Source organism: Syngnathus leptorhynchus, chromosome 13 (assembly GCF_054491065.1).
Source record: "Syngnathus leptorhynchus isolate UIUO chromosome 13, UIUO_Slep, whole genome shotgun sequence".
NCBI classification, from domain to species: domain Eukaryota; kingdom Metazoa; phylum Chordata; class Actinopteri; order Syngnathiformes; family Syngnathidae; genus Syngnathus; species Syngnathus leptorhynchus.
In genome coordinates, this window is record NC_141207.1 from 5,889,117 (window position 1) to 5,911,520 (window position 22,404).

At 41.9% G+C, this 22,404-nt stretch overlaps 2 protein-coding genes across 5 annotated transcripts in view; one reads left to right on the forward strand and one right to left on the reverse strand.

Annotated features, from left to right (window-relative positions):
- The first annotated feature begins 1,060 nt into the window (after positions 1–1,060).
- Positions 1,061–9,641, forward strand: cilp2 (cartilage intermediate layer protein 2). Its single transcript, XM_085928292.1, has 10 exons — positions 1,061–1,142; positions 3,923–3,997; positions 4,597–4,866; positions 4,952–5,134; positions 5,278–5,433; positions 5,509–5,826; positions 5,902–6,010; positions 6,117–6,274; positions 7,006–9,429; positions 9,505–9,641. The coding sequence occupies exons 1-9, from the start codon at positions 1,079–1,081 to the stop codon at positions 9,417–9,419; spliced, it is 3,747 nt and encodes a 1,248-aa protein (XP_085784418.1). The 5' UTR covers positions 1,061–1,078; the 3' UTR covers positions 9,420–9,429; positions 9,505–9,641.
- An 86-nt stretch (positions 9,642–9,727) lies between these two features.
- LOC147047135 (Rieske domain-containing protein) overlaps positions 9,728–22,404 on the reverse strand; it is a 42,374-nt gene continuing 29,697 nt past the window's right edge. Inside the window, exons 1-3 of one of the 4 annotated variants that reach the window (XM_085929122.1) lie at positions 13,746–14,068; positions 13,120–13,235; positions 9,728–12,972 (exon numbers count right to left, since the gene is read on the reverse strand). In XM_085929122.1, coding sequence (XP_085785248.1) covers positions 12,874–12,972; positions 13,120–13,235; positions 13,746–13,920 — 390 coding nt within the window. In that variant the 5' untranslated portion in view covers positions 13,921–14,068 and the 3' untranslated portion in view covers positions 9,728–12,873. Of the gene's footprint in view, positions 12,973–13,119; positions 13,236–13,745; positions 14,069–14,717; positions 14,861–21,593; positions 21,781–22,404 lie in introns of those variants that run through there. The other 3 variants (XR_015068051.1, XR_015068053.1, XR_015068054.1) reach the window with 3 other exon arrangements.

Sequence of the window (22,404 nt, forward strand, 5' to 3'; positions counted from 1 at the left end):
GGCATTGAATCGTCGGCTGACATTTAATTTCGAAAAAAATGTCTAAAAGACCTTCACCGTTGTCAGGAAACCAAATCTTTCTCTTTTTTTTTTAGATTTGAAATGGTACATCCTGTTTTTAAACTTGACATTAGCAAGGCTACACGAAACTCTACAATGACCATGCCTTTTGTCAGCAAGACCAAATCAGCATAACAAACCTTCATTAAGACTGTAATCGCTGATTGTAAACATGACCTCGCGTCACGTAAACAACGTACACATGTAAATAAATCATCTTCAATGCGCATCGCCGGAGGGCACGGGGATGAGCGTGTTTGTTTAGAAAACTCGAGTTCTGGATAGTGAAAGACTTGATGGTAGCTTGGCTCTGCTTACACAGATGGACTTTGGTATGTCGGAGTCATCACGCTCCATCTGAACAACAGCTTTGTGTTTTGATCATGTGAATATTAAATCACACAAAAGATAATTTCACAGAACATTGTCTGAATGAATTAACGTTTTGGAACTTGCTTGACGATTTTTTTATTTTTTGCCACAGATGATAACATTCAGGCAACTATATATCTGTAAATGATTTGTCACTAAACACATGCTGCAAGCGAGCCTTTAACAAGCAGCATTTTTAATTAGCTGCGCTTTGCGTGCCGCCAACGATCATGTGGAGGCTTTGCTTCTGCTGGCGTGACACGTGACGCCACTTCCACTGATGAATGTGGGGCCAATATATTTATGAAGTAATTAAGTCCAAAATGTAATAATGGTTTTATTTTTAGCATCCACTCCTTCCAAGTCTCTCTGTCTCCACCCCTCCCCTTCCCCAGCCCTCCTCTCTATATACCTTTTTGTGGAAGAGGATACGGGGGGACCCAGATGTTGCTCGGAACTGACCAATGGTGAGCAAATAGGGGCCGGATTGGCGCGCGCCCACGTTGCTCCATCTTTTTAAAAACCACCGGCCTCCCAACTCCGACCGAACAATTGCTGTCTGAGCGGCGACGACATCTCTCGGCATCTCGCACACCTGACCAGGGACCAAGAGCGGGTACAACTCGGCTCGACGTTGAGTGACACCATGTCGGGATTAAAAACAGCGGCCTTCCTGCTCGCTTTCCTGGCTTCTGTGGCTCTCGGTCAAGGTAAGTGAAGGTCATGTGGGAATGAAGTTTAATTGTATGAGATGAGGGGGAAATTGGTGGTGAGCTCATAGGATGATAGGGCGAGAGCACATGTGCTTGCATGGTACTTTACGGACCACCACTGTGGATCGCACACGCCAATATTTTGACACAAGCACACTCCACCCAAAAGGCTGATCCACAACATGTGCATCATGATAGCAGAGGAAGGCCGCCCCGGGCGCTTTGTTGTTTTCTGTGATGGCTGACATGTGACATCCATTTGTCACATAGTTATTAAATATTGGCTAATCAGGGCTACAAAGGTCATTAGAGGAAATAATTGACTATGACATGATGGCTTTTTAAAATATTTATGGGGAAATTGTCATTCATAACTTTATTTGAATTTTTTTTTAAATATATGTTTTTTATATATTAGCTTAAAGCGGCTGCAACACAACAATTAAAAAAAAAAAATCAGCAAATTGACTGCAAATAATCCTGTAAATACATAGTGGACTTTTGTTGACTTTGTTTATTCTTATGACAGTATATCTACAATTAAACCTGGCAGAATCGTATTTGAAGAATAACGTTGTATGCGCGAGATTAGAAATTCCTTTACGATAAATAACAATTAGTGTGTTATATCCTTAGGGATAAAAATACCTGTGATGTGAGTCCAGCTACAATTTAATAGGTCTCTTTGGACGTAAACATATTGCAGTGGCCATAAATGAATGTCCCCAAAAATGCAACTCAGCCCCTAAATAGTGATGTTCTATCAAACTTCAAATTGCATTGGCATCCCCAACAGCTAAGCCACATTAAAGTTGCAGTGAAGTTTGCTTAACCTGTCCTCAGTTCACCCTCGCAACGCTGTGCCAGTAGCGCCTCCTGTCATCATGAACTAAGTACTGTCGTCTACTTCCCCAGCTGTTGGTTGGGGCTTTGGCAAAACCAGAGGACGGTAGCGCGAGTTTAAATATCCATATGGTCGCTAGCGCAATCAAATGCTTTTACGACTTGTTTGGCGGCCGGCTACTTATGCTCCAAAGTTTAAAGAGGAGCACTGTGGCACTGCTTTGAGACCATTTCCAAACGCTTGCTAGAGAGCCAGAGAGCCTCAATAGTGCAAGCGTTACTATGGCTGGAGGGTGACAACCAGTTGGAGGACCAATGGGACGGTTTTCAGATGTTAAGCAGGCCGACTGGCCAGATGACTTTAATGGCTTCGGACAGAATAAGAGGGGCGTCATTAGAGCTGCATTGCTTTTTCATCTCAATGTGTTATTTTTTTTCAGTTTTATTTCCTCAATATTGTGATTTTTTTTTTAATTAACTTTTATTATTTAATACTTTTTTCTTTCTGTTCCTTAATCTGTATTACAATAAACAATTAGGGATTAATCAGAAATAAATGTTTTGGTTAGATTAGGTTTATGCAAAAATAAAGGCCAGTTTTCTACTAAGTCTGTTTGGTTTTTTTTTTGTATGACTTTCTAAAAATATATATATAAGGACATGTGTGGGTGTAATTTATTTCTGATGGGATTCTTTCTGCAGTGGGCAGTTTTTGGCTCCTGTGCAGCAGTTCAAACAAGGACGTTGAGACAGTTTGAATGAGCCCAATCACGTTTGAATGAGATGAAAGCTAGCCGCGGCTAATACCTTCTTGTACAATATCAGAATAAAAAAAAAAAATCTTGAAATCATGCAGCCGATGTGCATCATTAGCTAATGTCATGAGCAAAATTGCATGTCTTAATGAGGCGCAGATGCTTTAGGAATTCAAACTTGGACATTTGAGGGAAAGGGGAAAAAGTGTTGCACACCTCGACGAAGAAACCGGCCAAATGCAAAAACAGCTTCCATATGACATGGCAAACAAATCACACACATGCAAGTTGCCCCCTCTGTCAAGAATGCAGACAGACAGTCAGTCTGCAACAACTTATACTACAACCTTGTATTCTAATCCAACAAGTTATGTAATATAGGGGTGGGGGGGGGTAGTCTTTAGGGGTTGATGTCTTCTCCAGGAACATACATGTAATAAACAAGCTCCAGACTTCTATACGGTATCCATCTGGCATAGTCATACCAGCTGTGACACCTCGGTCTTTTCCACATGTTCCCCATTTTATTTATTGGCGCCCTCTCGAGAGCATGATATATGGAGCAGGCGAGCCGCGTCACAAAGAGCCACTGTGTCGCAAAACCTCTAAAATAAGAGTTGTCGCCATTTAAGATATTGGAAGAATTGTAATCCGGTAGCTCGCGAGGCACGCCGCTATTAGTGGGTTGGTAATATGGTCCCCGGGCCTCTGTGGGAGGGGGCGGGGGCGTTGGCGTGCCGATCAACTACAGATATGATCAGAATTTATTTTTCAGCAAATGACTTTTTTATGTTACGCTAATGACCCGTAATTGATCGCATTTGTTGTTCTTGGTCAAGACCAGAACGGAATCCAGTCTTTGGTCAGTGGCTGCATTTTGGCTTTTTAAGGCGGTGCTAACATCTCACTTTCATCAATCCATCACGCTAATGTGCTGCTGGCATCACAAGAAAGGCTTGAGGTGAAGCCATAAAACACATCAGCCACTGGAAGTGATGCTCACCACTGGAATTGCGAGTTGTAAAACAAAATATGACGCCTTAGCGTGTTTCTGTTTTAGTTACGGGACATGATACTAAGAAATGAAACTCAAAGACTTAGTTAGCAATCAGACAACAAATCGAAATGAAGTTCATGTTGTTTGCACAGCTAACTAAAGTATTTGCTTTCTGTTTGCAGTACTTCGAAGAGAGAGTCCATCAATCAGGAGCAGCAGAGCAACACAGGACAGTTTTAAAGATACGCAAACGACAGGTGAAATAAAAATTAAAAAAAAAGTTTCAATCAGAGATGAGGGAAATTTTATAAACAATCTTAATGATACCTGCAGATTGATAGGTGAATGTTTTTTTTAAGTTACATTTTTTAATGTATTATGAGATCTAAATCAAAGGGAAATTCCGTGTATTAAAATTTGGCATTTTGAGCGACTCAATCTTATTTAATCAGAAAGTTATTTAAGCTTATTACATTTTCCAATCTGGGATCCAGAAGTTCTTACTATGTGAATAAAACATGAGCTGCTTTTAGCAATTAAGATCCTAGCTGGTAATTTCACAGGTGACAAATGTTCTAGGCCTTGAGAGGAGTTCAACGCTATTTATGAAGCATCTGCTACATTCCATGAATAGATTGCCACTGCATTCATTTATTGTCGAGTACTCTCATTTTCTTGCCTGAATGCATTACGGGCCTGATTTGCTTCTGAATGACTCCCCGGAGTGTGCTAGGTCTTAAATGAGTTACGCAGATCTATTCTGATATGAAATATGAAAATCCATCTTTGATTTTGACCCGATGACTTCATCTCGTGTTTAAACTATTTCTTATCGTATCCTTTTAATTGCCTGCAGGTCTGACGGAGTGGACCTCGTGGTTTAATATTGACCACCCCGGCGGGAACGGGGATTACGAACGCCTCGAGGCCATCCGCTTCTACTACCGGGAACGAGTATGCTCGAGGCCAACGGCGATGGAGGTTCGCACGACAGATTGGGTGGCTGCGGCAGAGACGGGAGATGTGGTCCACTCCAGTCTGGAGAAGGGATTCTGGTGCGTTAATAAGGAGCAACCTTATGGACGCACCTGCTCGAACTACCACGTCCGCTTTCAGTGCCCACCAGGTAGTTGAGATCCAAGAGCAGAAATTCAACTCCAATCTCAAAACGCTCCATTATAATGCCACTTTTCGTCTTTCTTGATTCTCAGAGCAGAGTTATTGGACCAAATGGGGCGAATGGGGGCCGTGCACGACAACTGTTTGCAACGACGTGGGTATCCAGGTCCGCCAAAGGAGATGCATGAGCACGCAGCCAATGCCTTTGCTCTTAGTTCCTGCCTGCCAGGGCCATCATTCCGAGAGGAGGGAGTGCTCCACTCCTCCATGTACAGGTGAATTTTATCTAGTTTGAGTGCCAATAACTAGTCAACCAAAGTCCAAAAGTCCTTGGAAATTAACTACTCCAATATCTGATGACGTCGCAGTTTGCTTTGATCAATTTCCATTTAAGTAATCATATCCCACATGTGGGCAGCCAAGTGGAGTCTGTGGGGTCGCTGGGGGTCTTGTTCTGTGACATGCGGCGGGGGTCGGAGGATCCGAAAAAGGACTTGCGTGAGGACTTCGGACACAGTACAGTGCACCGGACGCCCGGTTGAAACTCAAAAATGTAGCAAGACTCCTTGTCCAGGTATGAGGCAGGACGCCAAAGTACCGTATTTGGACACCAACACGTGTCTTTGACCTCGCCTCCTTGTCCCGACAGTCAAATGTCAGCGAGTGTGCGCCGAGGGCCGCCCAGACGAAGACTGCAGTCGCTGCATGTGTGATGGTCATGTTCTACACGGGGACGTCCACAGTGTGACGGGGGTCCCTGTGGCGGGGGCCTTGGTGGCATTCACCAACCGTCCCAAAGTGATCCGTGCCCGGACGGACGCCAAAGGTCGCTTCAAATTGCAGGGAATCTGCTCGTCCAATGTGACTTCGCTCATCATCAGGAAAGACAAGTTTTCTCAAGTTACCGTCTCCTCCAGCAGTAACAGCACAGGCCTTTCCTGGGTGACGGCTGTTCTTAGATCAGCTGGTAAGTAGAGATCCGGTTATGTCGACGGCACTTTCGCCAAACAACAAGGGGTTGTATCTTTTTAATTCCCCACAGAGAAGCCTTACATAGTGAAACACCCCGAGGACAAAGTGCGTTACGAGGGCGGGCGCGTGCTGCTGTGTTGCAAGGCAACCGGATCACCAACACCTGATAAATATTACTGGTGAGTTAAATACTAGTCCCAACTTACTATTACTGTATGACCTATAGCCTTATATTGTCTTTGAAGGGATATTATTCTGAACTTTGCAATTCTATGTGTGCTCAAGGTACCACAATGGCACTCTGCTGGACAAACAGGTTTACAAGTACCACGAAGAACTCGTACTGAAAGATCTGAAGCCAGAGCAGGCCGGACAATATTATTGCAAAACCAGCAGTTCTGCAGGCAGCATTAAGTCCTCCCCAGCATCCCTCACTGTCATTGGTAAGTCTTGACTATCCATCATAACTGAGCTACTGTGTGTTTCTTTTCCCAACACATAAACCCGGGCCAAAACCAGCATCCAACGGATAATGCTCTCTTTTTGGACAATACACAGTAGTACGATAAACTTGTCTGACTTCACAAATTTACTCTAAATCCTTCATAGGATCAAGCAAAAGCTATTCATTCCAGGTCTTTAGAGACGGAATATTACATTTGAAGAGGAAGTGACCCCAAGCTTTAGATCTCATCTGTGAGCCGTGTCTATGCATTAAGAGGACAAAAAAAAAAAAAACATCTGAGAGAGGGGGGGGGGGGGAAAAACATTTAACGGGCTATTTCATTTTGGATGGGGATACTGGGGAAAAATAATCATACGGTCTGGCTCAAGACCTTTTCTTTCATCGCTTTTGCCCATTTTAAAAAGTGCTACTAGTTCGAGAGACCTCAAGTCACAAATGACTCAAATGCTGAAAATAGGGGTTGCAAAAAGAGGAGAAGAAAAGGTAATGGGGAAATATGACTCTGGAAGTTGATTTTCAAAATGATGACATTCATATATTTGTCCACCCTCAAAATATTCCACCCCTTAAAAGACCTAGTTGAGATATTTTTCTGCAAGATTTTAGTGTGTGCACTGAGAACAAGTAGTAATATTTAATGTACCTCCAACTGATCATTTTTATGCGTCGTATGAACATAACTTACTCTGGTTTATCGCAAATTCACAGCTAAAGGAGCTCCAGCATGCAATTCCACTCCCGAGGCACATCTGATCAGACTGCCGTTGGATTGCGTACAACCCGGGACGAACTCCAAGTTTTACAACGCTGGCCGCTGCCCGCATAACAAATGTGCTGGCGCTCTAGACTTTGATATGCGCTGCAGAGATGGTGCCGGGTTTTGTTGTGGTGTCCAAGCGATGGAAAGTCGGACCCTTGACTGTGGGAGCTACAGCCTTCCGATCCGGTCCGTATCCCAGTGCAGCTGTCAGAAGTGCGTGCAGCCAACAGTGCTTGTACGAGGTCGAGTGGTCACAGCTGACAATGGTGAGCCGCTGCGATTTGGTCACATCTACATTGGCAAAGAGAGGGCAGGCACCACTGGATACCAGGGAGGCTTCACCATCCAAGTTCCTCCTGACACACAGAGACTGGTGGTGAATTTTGTTGACCCCACCGAGAAATTCATTGACACTCCAAAGGTGTTCATTTTGGATAAGAAGGGTGGATCGATCTACCACGACGTGAGGGTCATGAGGAAGCAGGCACCAATTGATATCGATGCTGGTGAGACCAATGCTATTAACCTGGGGGAGATAAAGGGGGAAGATCCGATTGGGCAGTTGGTCATTCCAGCCAATTCCTTCCACAAAGACAACGGAGAGCTTTATGAAGGAACCGTTAAAGCCAGCGTCACTTTCATAGACCCGAGAAACATCACCACTGCTTCTGCCACACCCGGCGACCTCAATTTCGTGGACCCTGAAGGTGACATGCTTCCGTTGAGGACCTATGGCATGTTCTCTGTGGACTTCCGCGACGAGAGCAACAAGGAGGTACTCGGGGCCGGAGCGGTCCAAGTCCTTCTTGACACACAGCACGTAAAAATGCAAGAGCATATTCCCAAAATGAAACTGTGGTCTTTAAATCCCGACACTGGTGTCTGGGAGGAGGAAGGCGACTTCTCTAGTACGACAACTACAGGAGGGCATGGACGGAGCAAGCGTGAGGAGCGTACCTTTCTCATAGGCAACATGGAGATTAGAGAGCGTAGACTTTTCAATTTGGATGTGCCTGAAAACAGACGCTGCTACGTTAAAGTCCGTGCCTACATGAGTGACAAGTTCCTGCCTGTTGAACAGCTGGAAGGCGTCGTGATCAGCTTGATCAACCTTGAACCCAAACCTGGATATTCTTCCAACCCAAGGGCATGGGGACGCTTTGACAGCGTCATAACTGGCCACAACGGGGCCTGTTTGCCAGCTTTCTGTGACGCCCAGAGGCCTGACGCCTATACCGCCTATGTAACAGCAATGATGGGCGGTGAAGAACTGGAGGCAGCTCCTTCCTCGCCAAAGATGAATCCAAACATCATCGGTGTGTCTCAACCCTATCTGGATAAAATAGACTACCAGCGCTCAGACCACGAAGATCCAGCACTGAAGAAAACGGCTTTCCGAATCAATTTGGCAAAGCCCAACCAAAATAATCTCGATGAGACAAATGGGCCCATATATCCGTATCAAAATTTAATAGCCTGCGAGAATGCACCTGTCGATGCGAATCATTTCAGGTTCTTTCGAGTGGAGAAGGACAAGTACGAATACAATGTTGTACCCTTTGAGGAAACGGATCTGACAACCTGGACAGGGGACTACCTCTCATGGTGGCCTAACCCTCAGGAGTTCAGAGCATGTTTTATCAAGGTTAAGGTCCACGGACAAAAGGAAGTGATGGTAAGGTCAAGAAACTTTGGAGGTTCACACCCAGAGACGACAGGCAAACTTTACGGCATCCGAGATATACGCAGCACCCGGGACATGCGAGAGGCCAACACTTCAGCAGCTTGCGTTGAGTTCAAATGCAGCGGCATGTTGTTTGATCAAGCTGAGGTGGATCGATCCCTCATCTCTATCATAGCACAAGGGAACTGTCGCAAGATTGCTACCAACAACCTACTACAGGAGTACCTCATCAAACACCCCCCAGTTGCGCAAAACAACGACTCCCACGCCTTCACCATGTTAGCCCCCGTGGATCCTCTGGGACATAATTATGGCATATACACAGTCACAGACCAGAATCCCAGGGTTGCCAAAGAAATCGCCATCGGCCGCTGCTTTGATGGTACCTCGGACGGTTTCTCCAGAGAGATGAAATCCGACTCGGGAGTAGCTTTGACTTTCAGCTGTCCAGAGAGGAAAATCAACAGAGAAAGCCTCTTCCAGCGGCTACAGACCAACCCAGGACAGACATTGTCACAGATGGCGAGGGACATGAGGGAGATGGAAGGCATGCAGATGCAGAGGTCATCTACTCAAGTGGTGGCCTATCCCTCCGAGCAACAGGGCAGGACCCAGAGTCGTAGGGTTGTCACTACAAGCAGGAGGAGGACGGCTGTGCGCACACAACAACGCCAATGATCGTCGAGAGGTAGGTTTGAAAGATGATTCATTTCCATTGGGAGTCATATCAAAGTAATCTATATATTTTTTGGGTCATTTCTAGACCTTCACTCAAGGCAACTCATGGATGTAAAACTTGGCGTTCTGCTGAAGGAACTTCCTCCGTACTGTGGAAATCAACAAACTCAGACAAACAGCAAAATGTTGAGCCTGGCTGAACATATCCAATAATTGTATACTGACTTGAAGGGTTTGCTATATTATTATTTTTTTAACCATCCCTCCTGAAAGACATCTTGTGGCTATATGAAAAGCAGTACCTGGCATGTATTTAAAAGCTCTGGTCACGTTTTATTTCTAAATGTCGTATTTGACTTTTGAAAATGTTTATTTTATAGGTCTAATTTGTGGTATTTGGTGGTAGGATTTTTTTTTTTTGGCAGCGACTGAATCAAAAGCAAACTGTGGTGGCACACAACCATGTCAAAATTGCTCTCCAATGAATGTCTCTAAAAGTTGCAGACACTGAGCCCTTTCTCTTCAAACTGAAAGAATCAAGAGACACAAACTTTACAGTCCATCAGGGTAAAAGAGGACGTTTTCAAAAATTTTACTTCAAGTCGTACATTGGTACGCCACGTTGTCGACTGAGATTTAGCAACACATACAAATGTCCATACTAAAGCAAACATACATCTCAGAGAATTAATAGAATTATTTATGTCACCTAAAACAGTAAGCGGTCAGGATTTAATATTTATTCACCTGTTCAGTGTTTGTCATTGAGCTGTGCAATGATAATATTGTATAATACAATTATAGGAGCTGTTTTTGTTTTTCAACTGAAATATTCAACAAAACATGCTGCTGATAATTGAAGCGACAACTCTGTCGTACGTGGTGAGGGGAATTGCATATTTTAGCTCTAAATTACTCTGCCACATTTTTGAGGAGATGTCTATTCGGTGGAAGGATAAGTTTGTTTACAGCTTGTGGAAATACTTCAGTCATATACTTTGGTAGGTGCTACTGTTTTGGTTAGCAACTGAGTTCTGCAGTTGGGCTCAATATTTAATGTATGGACAACAACATCCATCAAGAGCTCATTAGAGTTAATCCCCTTTTTTTTTTTATTCTTTCTGAGACTGCCACTTTTGAGGGAATTGTACTATCACTTCTAATATTGCTTTCAGATTTCACATTTAGACAACTCTCATCGTACAGACAGCAGTAACAGTTTTAACTTAGTATACAGTATATTTAGTCTACCTTTAATTATTGTCATAACTTTCCACTAAAACTTGTTTATCTGAAAAAGAGGCATTTGCAGCCCCCGGTAATGAGATAACCTCTCCATGCTGAACTAATCCGAAAACCCAGCCAAGGGCGAGGATGGTCCACGGGGAACCCGGGACAGGCGCAGACATAAACACACTTGTGCAGTTAATTAGAAAATAAACGTTGTAATCCTTTGGGAGCCATTACGGCAATATGATGCAGACGTTCATTAACAGTCAAACACGTTCAATTTTGAAGACAAAAAAGTAATTAAAAAAAATTAAGTCACAATGGCACCAGACCAGGTCGTGCACTTTGCATGAAATAGTTATGGCTTGGCGTACTAATGTCACATTGCTGAGGTGAAAAATCGAGTTAGTACTTTGTTTAACGGTCAGTCAGGTGATCCGAGTATCAATTTCAATCATGATTCTTAGGTGGACTGAAGATTTGAAATTGCCCATAGGTGTAATGTCAACTGTATACGTAACCTTGCCATTTTGAAAACAAACATACTGTGAGCACAAATGTCATCTCGCAGCAGATGTAGCATCCAACCTGCAAGGCAGACCGTGATTGAATCCAGGAGCTATAGCAACAGTCTGTTTGCTCATCAAGACGTCAAACATCTGCACAACACAGACATCCGTAGAAAGAAGAGTTGGTGATGGATGAAATGTTTGGTCAAGGGGGAAAAAGTGAAGTAATTGGGGTCTTCGTAGTCCACCGCAAGAAAGCTTGACAACAAGTGGCTCGCACATGCAAGCTGGAAGAATGCTTTGACAGCAGCGGCGGCTTTTTCATGAGAACATATCAAGGGGAGTTTGAGCGACAACGTAACAATAATAAAAGTCTGGCCAAGGCCTCGCATGGGAAAGTAAAGCATGCTGCTCAAACTTGGAACATAAAAGGACACTTAAGAGGCAAAACATTTGCAGTTGTTTTGGGGATGAAATGATGCGAGTTGAAGCCCCATTCCAATAGACAAAGCACACAAAAACAAGATTTATTCTGTGTGGAAAGAAAATGTTGATCTCTGTGGGAAGGGTATTCATCGTAATAATATTTTCACTTGGCGGAGATTTGGAAAATGTTAACCTGACAAATCATTTGAGATTTAATGGAGAAGATGAAATCTTAGCTTTGAGAATAGGAATTTTGGGGAATTCTACGCATGCTCACTGGCAACATTTTGAATATTTAAATATCAATTCCTGAGTTTGACCACATTAATTCATAACCTTGACCCAGCAGATAATTTTTCATTTGGAGGGTAATAGGTAGTTTCAATTCTTTCGACAAGACACAATAGCCATTTTTTGGCAATTTTCCACCAGAGGTCTAACTGGTGTCGGAGAAATCATAATTTATTCCAGAAGTAATAATTTGCACATGCCACTCTGCTTGCAGGAAGCCACCTTGAATTGCAGCTTTCATCGCATTAACGTTTGCATGGTGACTTTTTTATGTGTAAATGGTCTATTGTATAAACTTTGTATGATTAAGAAACTGTAAATAAATGTTTGATGCTTTTGAATTTTGGAGTTTGTCACATTGAAGAAATTCACGTTCACTTATTCCTCGGCCGTAGATGCCAATATTGGTAGGATCTTTTTTTTTTTTTCTAAAGGTCATGTAAATACTTGCGAAAAACCACATAATGACGTGTAGCCATCAGAGTAATAAAGTCCACAGTAAGGCTTCAAATGCTGACTAAAGTGGGGCTGAACCTGTGAAATTATGATCGCAATAAAAATTCCCATAATGGAGAAAAGGCACCAGGACCTTCGTGACTGTGGCGATTTGGACTACTTTTAAAAGGACAATAATTTGTTTGAAAAAATTTTGAAAAATACAATAAAAATCATATAAATGATCTATTTAAAAAAATCGCACATGCAGATTTAGATCAATGAGGACTTCGTAAAAATCGTAACCCTCCTAAAATGTTTATCTGTCTACGTGAAGTAATGTCCCGATGTCTCCTTCAAACAATTCCCTGATATCATCATTGTCTGACTTCACTTGCAATCAAAGTACAAAGTCTGAACAAGTGACAGATAAGGCTCAGGAATGCTTTCAGATGGCGAGGAAAACTCTTATAAATAGACCCGAATGTGCTCGCTACCGGCAGGACGTCCCGTAATCAGCGTCTTGGCATCCCGAGCTGGGGGTATGGAAGGTTGAAGCTCACTCAGCTCTTGTGATGGACAGGAAACGGCTGCAAGGAGAGACAGCTTGCGTGCTTCACGTACACGTCATCGTCCTCCAGCTTGACTTCATGTACTTGTTGCTGAATCAGTGGAGACATTAACTGTTAATTTTGACATCTGTCCTCAGGTCCTCCTTATAAGACATCAAGGTTTCATGCATAATCATCAAGCACATCCAAATATCATGCATAGAATTGTTCTAGGCTCATCTCTCTTTCATTACTGACCTTCAGCGACGTCCCTGATTTCCCGGTCCTGAGGTCAAAGTCGTAGTCATGCCACGGACAGAAGACCCGAAGGATTCCATCGGCCTCCTCAATGTCTCCCTCACACAGTGGACCTCCTGAGACACAAAAGAGATGCTCATTAGGCAAGCATGCAGAGTGATTTGTTATTTCTAATCATAAACACCATTAATGTAACTCGTACAACTTATTCTGGACCTTCAGCTTGCACTGAAACGATGACCTACATTTTCTTTCCAGAAAAACTTTGCTTGGTGTTTTATTGTAGCGATCAAGCAATTATTTCTGCAAAATTTGGCAATTGTAAAGAAAATACACTCATAATTGGAGGACTGTCTATTATTCTGGGCTGTGAAGCATCCTGACAGATGATGTCAACAAGCTTTTACTTTGAAATACCACTTCCAGTATATCTAAATCAAAATATGCTTTGGAGCTGAAATATGTGTGTGTTCATAAACCGTATGAAAACATAAATGATTGTTTCATAACAATGTCTAATCGAACCGTCAGTTTATTTTGAAATCCATTTTGGCAACAGGAAAAGGAAACCACAGTATGGGGGAGCACTTTTCAATCATGCTGTGGCTTTTAAAACGAGCTTTTACCCGAGTGTGCGCAGCGGGCATCCATGGCGAAAAACTCGCCCTTGATGTAAAAGAGGCACACGTCCGACTGCCGGCCAAACGACGAGTGCACAAGGCGGCATTTTGTGCCGATAAGCTCCGAGGCTGCACCGATGTGTCTCCACGCGACGTTCCCCTCTCCGGGGGATGAAGCCATTATTAAAAATGTTCAATGTCGCAGCAATCTGCATTCACACTTCCATGTGGTGTTTGTTATGGCACATATTCCGCGGCTTATATTGCGGTAGAACGATCGCACCACTGCATTTGCAATCCCCCCCCACGCGTGCACGCGCACGGCGTTTGTGGTTGTCATTTCCTGTCATTCATGGTTTTTAAAATTCGAATTAGAAAATAGTGCTCCAAGACATTTTGCTGGAATGTTGCAGCCGGGCTAAAAAAAATCTAATTTTTTTTCTATTTCTATAAATTGTTCTGTCACCTGTTTTCAACTGCAGCCTGCTCAACTCTAAAAAACAATCACGATTTTTCTTGGTGGAGTCAACAGATGGAAAAATCCCAAATAAAAAGTCCAACTGCACTCAGTTGAACGCAAAGTCTGCACACCTACAAGGTCAAACGAAAATAAGTTTCCATCTTGTGCTTATGTCTGAATTTTGTCATTCCCATTCATTCTGTGAGAAATAGAAGTCAAATGGCCAGACGTGACCTCTTTGATGGAGGTAATGATCAATAGATACAAACTCTCTGACTGAAGCACTTTGAGAAACAGCTGGTGCAGAAATCAAAGCAAGCATCAGCCAAAATAAGCACTCCAGCAGCCCTTCGCACGTCCGCCACCGGTTGCAACCCAAACGCTGAGTCCTCAGAAGTGTGCATGTTGGATTATTACTCGCTCACAGACGCTTCCTGTTCCTTGGTGGAGGTCCGTTTGTGACACCAAAAGGCTTTCCTGGTAGAGGTGGAAACATTACACAAAATGTCATTGTGGACATACAAACATAAAGCCCGTTATTGTTCTGCTGATGGCGGGAATTTAACTTTCCACAGCGTAAGCTTAACATCACAAGTTGTTTTGGAGCTCTGCGTCTCGACCGGCACTTCTGTTGAGCCTCACTGTCAAACGAGTTCTGTGACTGGGGAAAAAACTTTTTTTTTTTCCAAATAGTAATACTTGAACCAATAGATCAAAACTAACCTCAGGAAGATGCAGCTATTAAAGTTAATGAGCCATGTGAGATAAAATCAACCAATTGAATCTTCCAGTGCATGAAATAAATCCTGTGCTGTGTAGTCAAAGTACATTGATTTTAATCCTCTTTTACACTTTTTCTCGACCACAAACGTTGGTGGCCAGAGAGCAGGCCCGTTCGCTATTGCCAAGGCGGTTGTCAGTAGACTGACGTAGAACAGACGACGGATTTGTGAAGTTTGATTCTTTAGACTGCATGCCGTGGAAGCTCGCTCCCATAACTGAACACACTGTTCAACCTGATTTGTTCGGATTCGAATAGAACGTTAACATAACAAACTGTCATGGAAATGTGAAAGTAAGTTGTGATGCAGCATTATAAGAATAAAGTTCAATTAAAGTACTCAGCTTTTGATGAATATTATAATATGGAGTTTTTTTATTTTTATTATTTATGATCAATTTAATTTGAATTATTTATCCAATTATTCAATAAAATAAACGAGTAACGTGGAGGATTTTTTACTCTTTTTGAAGGCTTAGTTAAAATAAATCAACTGACATGGAAAAAAAAACGAGTGCATGCATTACAATTGGAATTTTTGCATGACCACAATTACACATTTCTATTCAATTCCATAGGCTGAATATTTGTTATTTTTGGATCTCATAGCGTCTCGTGCATTTCAAGCTACTAGTTACAAAGAAAAAAAAAATCCCTGGATTGTAGTCGTCGACAATTAGCAAACACGCCGGGCGCTAAATGAAATATGTGTTCAGACAGACAACAAAAAAAGCCCAAGTAAAATAAAAATCTGAGTGATGTTGATGTGGAAAGTAACAATCAGCACATGCTGGATGGAATTCATAAAACAACAAAAGATTGAAGAAATCCCGGAATGATCATTGGATCGCTGCGCTAACACTTGCGGTAAACACGAGCTGGAGGAATGATGACATATTAGGCAGCAAATTGGGTCTGATGTCATCACTGAGTTGATGACAACAAAGAAAGTGCTAAGGAGTTTCTTAACTCACTCAGCAATGGGGAAATTGTAGACCAGCTTCCATCAGCAAACCTCCTTTTTTTGTCTTAACAGGAAGGCCTCAGGTGTCTTTTGCTCACGTAAAAAAAAAACAGTGCGACATTGCGGGAATTGCATTTTCTGACCTTTTCTGCACTCATTTTACGGCTATGAAACGGCCGCAAGCAGCAGACATCAAACACACTGATAGACAAGGACGGCTTGCAACATTAAAGTGTTGGCAATGGCCGGCGCCGACTGAAGCTTTCCTTTTTTTTTTCCCCCAAAAATACTGCTTGAGGGAAGAATAAAAACGAGTGAAACGTGAGAATGTCGTTTTGCCACTCCAAATTGTTTACCAGGTTTCGGAAAGTTGGATTAAATAGAATGCTATCCTAATTAGCTTTCAATATCAAAGGAGAAATAACTATTATCCCCCAAAAAACTGTAACGTCACAATAGGGCCAAAATGGGAACTATGTGGCTATACTCGACCTATTTTTCAACATCGGCAGCTTACAAAAAAAAAAAAAATGTACTCAGTCGGTTGTGTAATTTTACACTTGATGATTGCAGGCAGTCGGGAGGCCCAAATATGTCAGCCAGAAGAGATGGCTTGATTACTGCCTTGAAATGTTAGTATAAGCATACACTTGGACATTTCCTCTCCTTCAAGTCAGTCCAATCAACCTGTCAGCATGTGTCAGTCTTTTTAACAATCCTTACCACTTCAGATCTGCAATGGTTTTTGTTGAAAGGCCGCAGCTTTCTGGAAATGTCATACAAGTGAGACTTTTGCAGGTTAGCCCAATTTGTGGCTATACGGCTCACACAAAAGAAAATATGAATTTTTTAAACAGATTTTCCAAACGATGTTGCTAGCTGACTGGACTTGCACGCATCTTAAACCACAGAATGTTTTAACTCCGACGAAACATGTGCGAGAACCATTTGCCCCGGTGGCACACGGAGGGCACGGCACCCATATGTTGGATCACTCCACCACCAAACTTGTCTGCAAGAAACATCAGATGCAACGTGCATTCCTTTTCTTGCGATTGTATCCACGCGCACCATACATCACCGCGCTCACCATCCGAAAATGTCGACGAGATGATTTGAAAGAAGCCTGGATTGATCCATTAATGATGTGATTGAATTGGCATAACTCACGTCTGATCGTCTTGTTTCATGATGAAATCAAAATACTTGGCCTCGGATGATGATGAAAAATTGAGTGAAAGGAAATTTCTTTTCAGTATGACTCTCTTCCACATTCTTGATGCAATCAGATGGAATTAGCTCTCTGAAATTCAAGTTAATGAACAATAAATTCCAACTTCCTGTTCCCGAACCTCTGGTTATGTTGTGTTCAAGCTATCTCAAGGGGTCTAAAACACATCATTTTTTTTTTTGTGTGTAACAAACCCCAAAAAATCTTAAGAAAACACTGTTGAACATTTATATATGTTCTCTGTGTGGAAAAAAAATCTGAAAAAATTCAAAAAATACCTCAAAGTCAATTATCTGGCTTGGCACCCAATCATATTTCAGGGGGGGTTCCTGTGCCCCTCTGGTCCCCCCTCTAGTTCCGCCAAAGCTACCCATACACACAAGTATGATGACCTACCGAGGGCGACAAGAAGAGCTCCTGCAATACATCGACCAAAACACGTTAATCATAATCACCACCAGTCATGCAAGTAATCACGTTGCCGTTCGCAGAGCGTGACATTGTCCAATTTACCGGGTAACGTGAGGAAGTCACGGAACGCCTCGGACACAAATCTACTGCAGAAAATACAGACTGGAGACGGCGCTTACATGATTCGGAGATTCAAGCGTTACAAAATGCAAATTTATATTAAAGCTCTGAAAAATATCAAGGATTTTTCGCTTCAATCCTCGGTTTATAGCAAATCTCTCAATAATCTCCATTTATCTCACAGCGGCGCTCTTAACTGTACTTCCTGACCTCCGCTAACAGAGGAAAGCAATAATATGAGAAAATATTACAGTCTAGGCCACAGGAGATCTGAGGCTTTGTGACAAGGTAAACAAGAATTTCATCTGAGCATGTCCTATTTTTTTATTAGACCCAGGAAACAAAACTGTCTCTTTGATTGGAGAAAGCTTCTTCACGATATGTTTAGCGACTATCTTTTCTATTATATTTAAAGACTCCAGCGAAGAGAGGCCAGGTCCATAAAGGAACATTCGATACTCCATGAAAGCAGAGATGGAATCCACGCTGGCTCACCGCGTCCGGCCACATCACAGGCCCTCCAGCCAGGCCGTCTCAGTATGGGACTTAATGGGAATGAGGGGATTCATCCGTCTGGGAAAGCAAATTTTCAGATACAAAAAGCTTTTTCTTTTTTTGTGTGCGTGCCATCTCCCTCGGAAATTATTTCGGGCTCATTTGGGTCAAACATATATTTTGAGTCTCTTTTTTTTCTGTCAGATATCAGTCAAAGCATTATGAATGTCAATCATATTATTTTGGCTGCTTCAGCACATCCAATGGGAATCACAGAAAAAGCGTTTTACTGGGCCAAGTGCGTACAAATATTCTAAATGAGTGCCAAGGTTTATTGTGGAAAGAATGAGTGCAGCTGCACTCTCTCTTTCTCTTTCTGCTCTGAATTATTTTATTTTTTTTTGTCTGTACCAACCGCTTCAATCATCTACGCAGCATGTGTGCGTAATCGTTTGGCCGCTTCATTAGTTTGGTGGATTGACCACTTTGCAGCACTTTGACTGGCTGTGCAGTGATGTCATTTAAAAAGGCAATATTTGATTTCGAAAACATTCTTTATCATTTATGAGTCGTACAACACGAACCTTGCTACTGTTTAACCTTGAAAAGAATTTCAAGAGCAGCTTGCTGAACCACATCAGCGTCAAAACATTTTTTTTTTTTTTTCCTATGAGGGCACTTGATGCTGGTCAATTTGCACCTAATCATTCACAGAGAGCCGATTGCATTACCTGTATGAGTGATGGTGCATTAAAGTCATTAGAAGTCATCGCTTGAGAGCAGCTCTTATGATTAGACTTCATTAGCGATGGGATGAAAAAGTGACAAAGTTACAGCAGCCATCACATTTTTTGCTCTCACTCAGTTGCAGTTTATGTGAAGCACATCTGGCAAAATGTTATTTGTTGTAAAAATGAATATAAATAAAATCCAACATGAATGGTTGGATGAACTATAAAAGCTATCTTCTGAATTTATGAAAGTTAAACATCTAGAAAAACTTGCCGTATAACGCTTGGACGTCAACAATCGTTCCCGAAAGAGTTTTTATTTGTTCTCATGCGTAAAATGTTTAGGTTGTGCACACTGGGGGGGCTGATGAGGATACCAGCCGCATCATCTTTTTTCTTGAGCTCAAGGCTACACTTCATTGACTTCTCACGCTCCCTCTTGGTGAGTCCTTCGTCTTTCCGAGTGTCCTCACAGCAAAATAGCCGTGATGTTTTTTTTGTTTTGTTTTAAGCAGCCAGATGGAGTCAAAGCCAGGTCAGTCAACGGCGGGTGGGGGTGGGATGAAAATTTTGTCTGACTGGTAGTATGTGGGTGACATCAGGCTAGAAAAGACAAAATGTAGGCTTTCTACCATTACTATTGGAAAAGCTTTATCGAAAAGTAATGACGTCACAGCAGGTATGGGCAAAGTATATCTTGCTTCAATATTTATTGCAATAATTGAGCTAATTTATTTTAATCTAACTAAAATATACAATATGTATTTATGTTTTATTCATGTATTTGATAAATAGGAAATCACCCAGTTATCCAGATTACCATTCCAGGCCGTCATAAATAAATGAATAATAAAATAAAATAAAATAAAGCAATGGGTCATCTTGAGAAATGGTTCTACGGTTTGACAAACTAAAAAAAAAATCTTAATTTGACAATTTGCCCCAAATTTTACACATTACGGTAGATTAACAAACTGCAAATGTTTTCCAAGAGGCTTGTAAAATAAAACCGAATTGAATCATCCCACTTTAAAATACATCGGAATTGTTATCGACTTGAATGTCACAAAATACCCTCACATAAACACACTGCTCCCCCTCGTGTAATCGGCGCTGTCGGGAATGATCAGTGAATCAGCTCCCACCTGTTTTATCACTTGAACACTTCCCATTAATCACAAACGCAGAGCGTCTGAGTCTTCCTTCTTTATTTATACTCAAGACACATTCGTTATTGTATCTGACCCATCCTTCAAATATCAGTTTTTCCCTCAGGACAAATACCGCAGATACCAGTTGTTATTTTTCTCGCAATTCCCCCAATAAAAAGAAAAAAATAGGAGGGGCCTGCCAATAAACGAGTATGTCAAAAAGGCGTCTTGTTTTACTATGTTATCCGGCCACAGTGGCAAAATAGACTGTTGAATCATCTGAGGTCAGCGCACATTAAACGTGTGGGTGTTAAAGCAGACACTATAAATCAATGGCAACCTCACAGACAGCCAAAAGCTGCTCCATTAGTCACAGGAAAGACTTTTTTCGACTGCGTGCTTAACATTAATAAAGACTCACATTAGCCTTTATAAACATAATAACGGTCAGTTATAATTAACAATACAGTGGACATTCTAAAGTTCAGCGCAATTTATTAAATGACTCTGGCCGACTTTCAACAATTATATCCCATTTAGGTATCAACCTGACCTCTTATATGGCCTGTTAGCTCAGTTGGTTAGAGTGTGGTGCTAATAACCCCAAGGTCATGGGTTCATGCCACGTACTTTGCAAGTCTTCCCATTGTGACAGAAATAAACATTGTCTAACATTATAGCTCTATGGATGCCAAAAACTTAGTGCTTTACCAAAAAATTGAAATACAACCGTGGCCGCTGTCGCACCTCTACCAAAAATTTGAAGACGTAACGGCAACTAAGACGATATAAATGCTGTGGTAAATTTTCATTACAGCTACCATCAAAAATTTCAAAGGTCTGACGAAACATGGAAAGCTGGAAAATCACTTAAAAATCTTTGATGATCATTTTGAACTCAACTGCATTGTGTTGAAGACACACACACAAGCAAACAAAATAATTTTCAAGCCATCCTTGAAAATTGTATACTATCTTCAATCCACTTTAAGGTTGTGATATAGTTCTGGACAGACAAAATTCAACCACATCTCGAGATGGACCACCATGCAAGCCGTGTTATTTTGATTCTGTATCGTATTCCTTTCTTAAAATTTCTCCTGAAGCGCACAACCCTTTATTTGCTTGTGTCACGTTTCGCACCAAAAAAAGTGCTCTGTCGGCAAAAAAAAAAAAAAAAAAAATAGACTCCCAAGCGTGTTATTATAGCGGTTTAAACGTGATACATGTAGAAAAAAAAAAAAAGGAATCTCATGTCTAAAGCGGATAGACACACATATGTTTTTTGGATTGAGCGGGATAGAAAAAAACCAACGGAGCTATTTTATGTAGTTGAAGGCTCAAATTATTTGTCTAGCTCTGTTACTGGAGGAAAGCATCCATTTTGTTAATATGATGCTTGCTCTCCCGCAGAACATTTTCATTAAGTCGGTGTTGTGTGTTTTGACATAAAACAGATTTTAGATTCTCGTCTACCAGCAGATTATCCATCATTAACCTCAGAATTTACCTTACAGATTTGAAACGGGGTGTAGTCCTTTCGGTTTCCTCTTTGGTAGCTCAAATTGGCGCTACGAAGTCTGGAGATGGACTTGGCACGTTCAAAAAATCTTCCATTGCTTTCATCTTATGGACCTTGAGCATGAGAGTTTTGCTATAGCTGAAGGCATAAGTTGGTCTCTGGAGGTCACAAGTCACTGGGGGAGAAAAAAAAAGAAGCACAAATCGAATCTTAAATTGGTCTTATTTAGAGCAGACATGTTTTATTGCAATCACAGGTGCACCTGAGAATGTGTGCATACACAATTTCTGCAGGCATCTAGAGCCAGCCAGTGCTATTTGAGTGGCCTCACTTTTCCAGATGTGAAATTATGGCAACAGGAACCTTCACAAAAAAACAACAACAACCCAACAACAAAGGAATGACTCTGTGCAGTTTTAAATGCAACATGTTGTGGAAAATAGTGGTCAGCATCTAAACATGGTTTGTTTCAAGCCTTCACTTTCTTGGCAGCGTCCACCAGAAGGAACCAGGTTTGCTTTCGACACGTGAGGCTGCGAAAAGAAAAGCACAGATGTGCGCTCCACGCCGTCTCCGCAAATTAAATTGTCAGCACTGATTGCGTCACTTCTGACCGCAAAAACCCGCAGTCGGTCCAAGTCTACTTGTCAACTTTGAGATGGTAATGAAGATACAAGTTTGTTGTGGTTCGTGTCGCCGCTCACATGTGGAAAAAAGGTTTTAAATCTGTTACATCAAATTCAGGAAGGTTGTTATTAGGAGGATTATTAGCGGCTTTTATGATTTATTAGCAGACAAG

Excerpts from the sequence above, each read along its gene's own strand:
- cilp2 (XM_085928292.1), top strand. The coding sequence starts at position 1,079 with ATGTCGGGATTAAAAACAGCGGCCTTCCTGCTCGCTTTCCTGGCTTCT. Across the intron at positions 5,434-5,508 it reads TAGCAAGACTCCTTGTCCAG|TCAAATGTCAGCGAGTGTGC; the intron begins GTATGAGGCAGG and ends TTGTCCCGACAG. Across the intron at positions 6,275-7,005 it reads AGCATCCCTCACTGTCATTG|CTAAAGGAGCTCCAGCATGC; the intron begins GTAAGTCTTGAC and ends GCAAATTCACAG.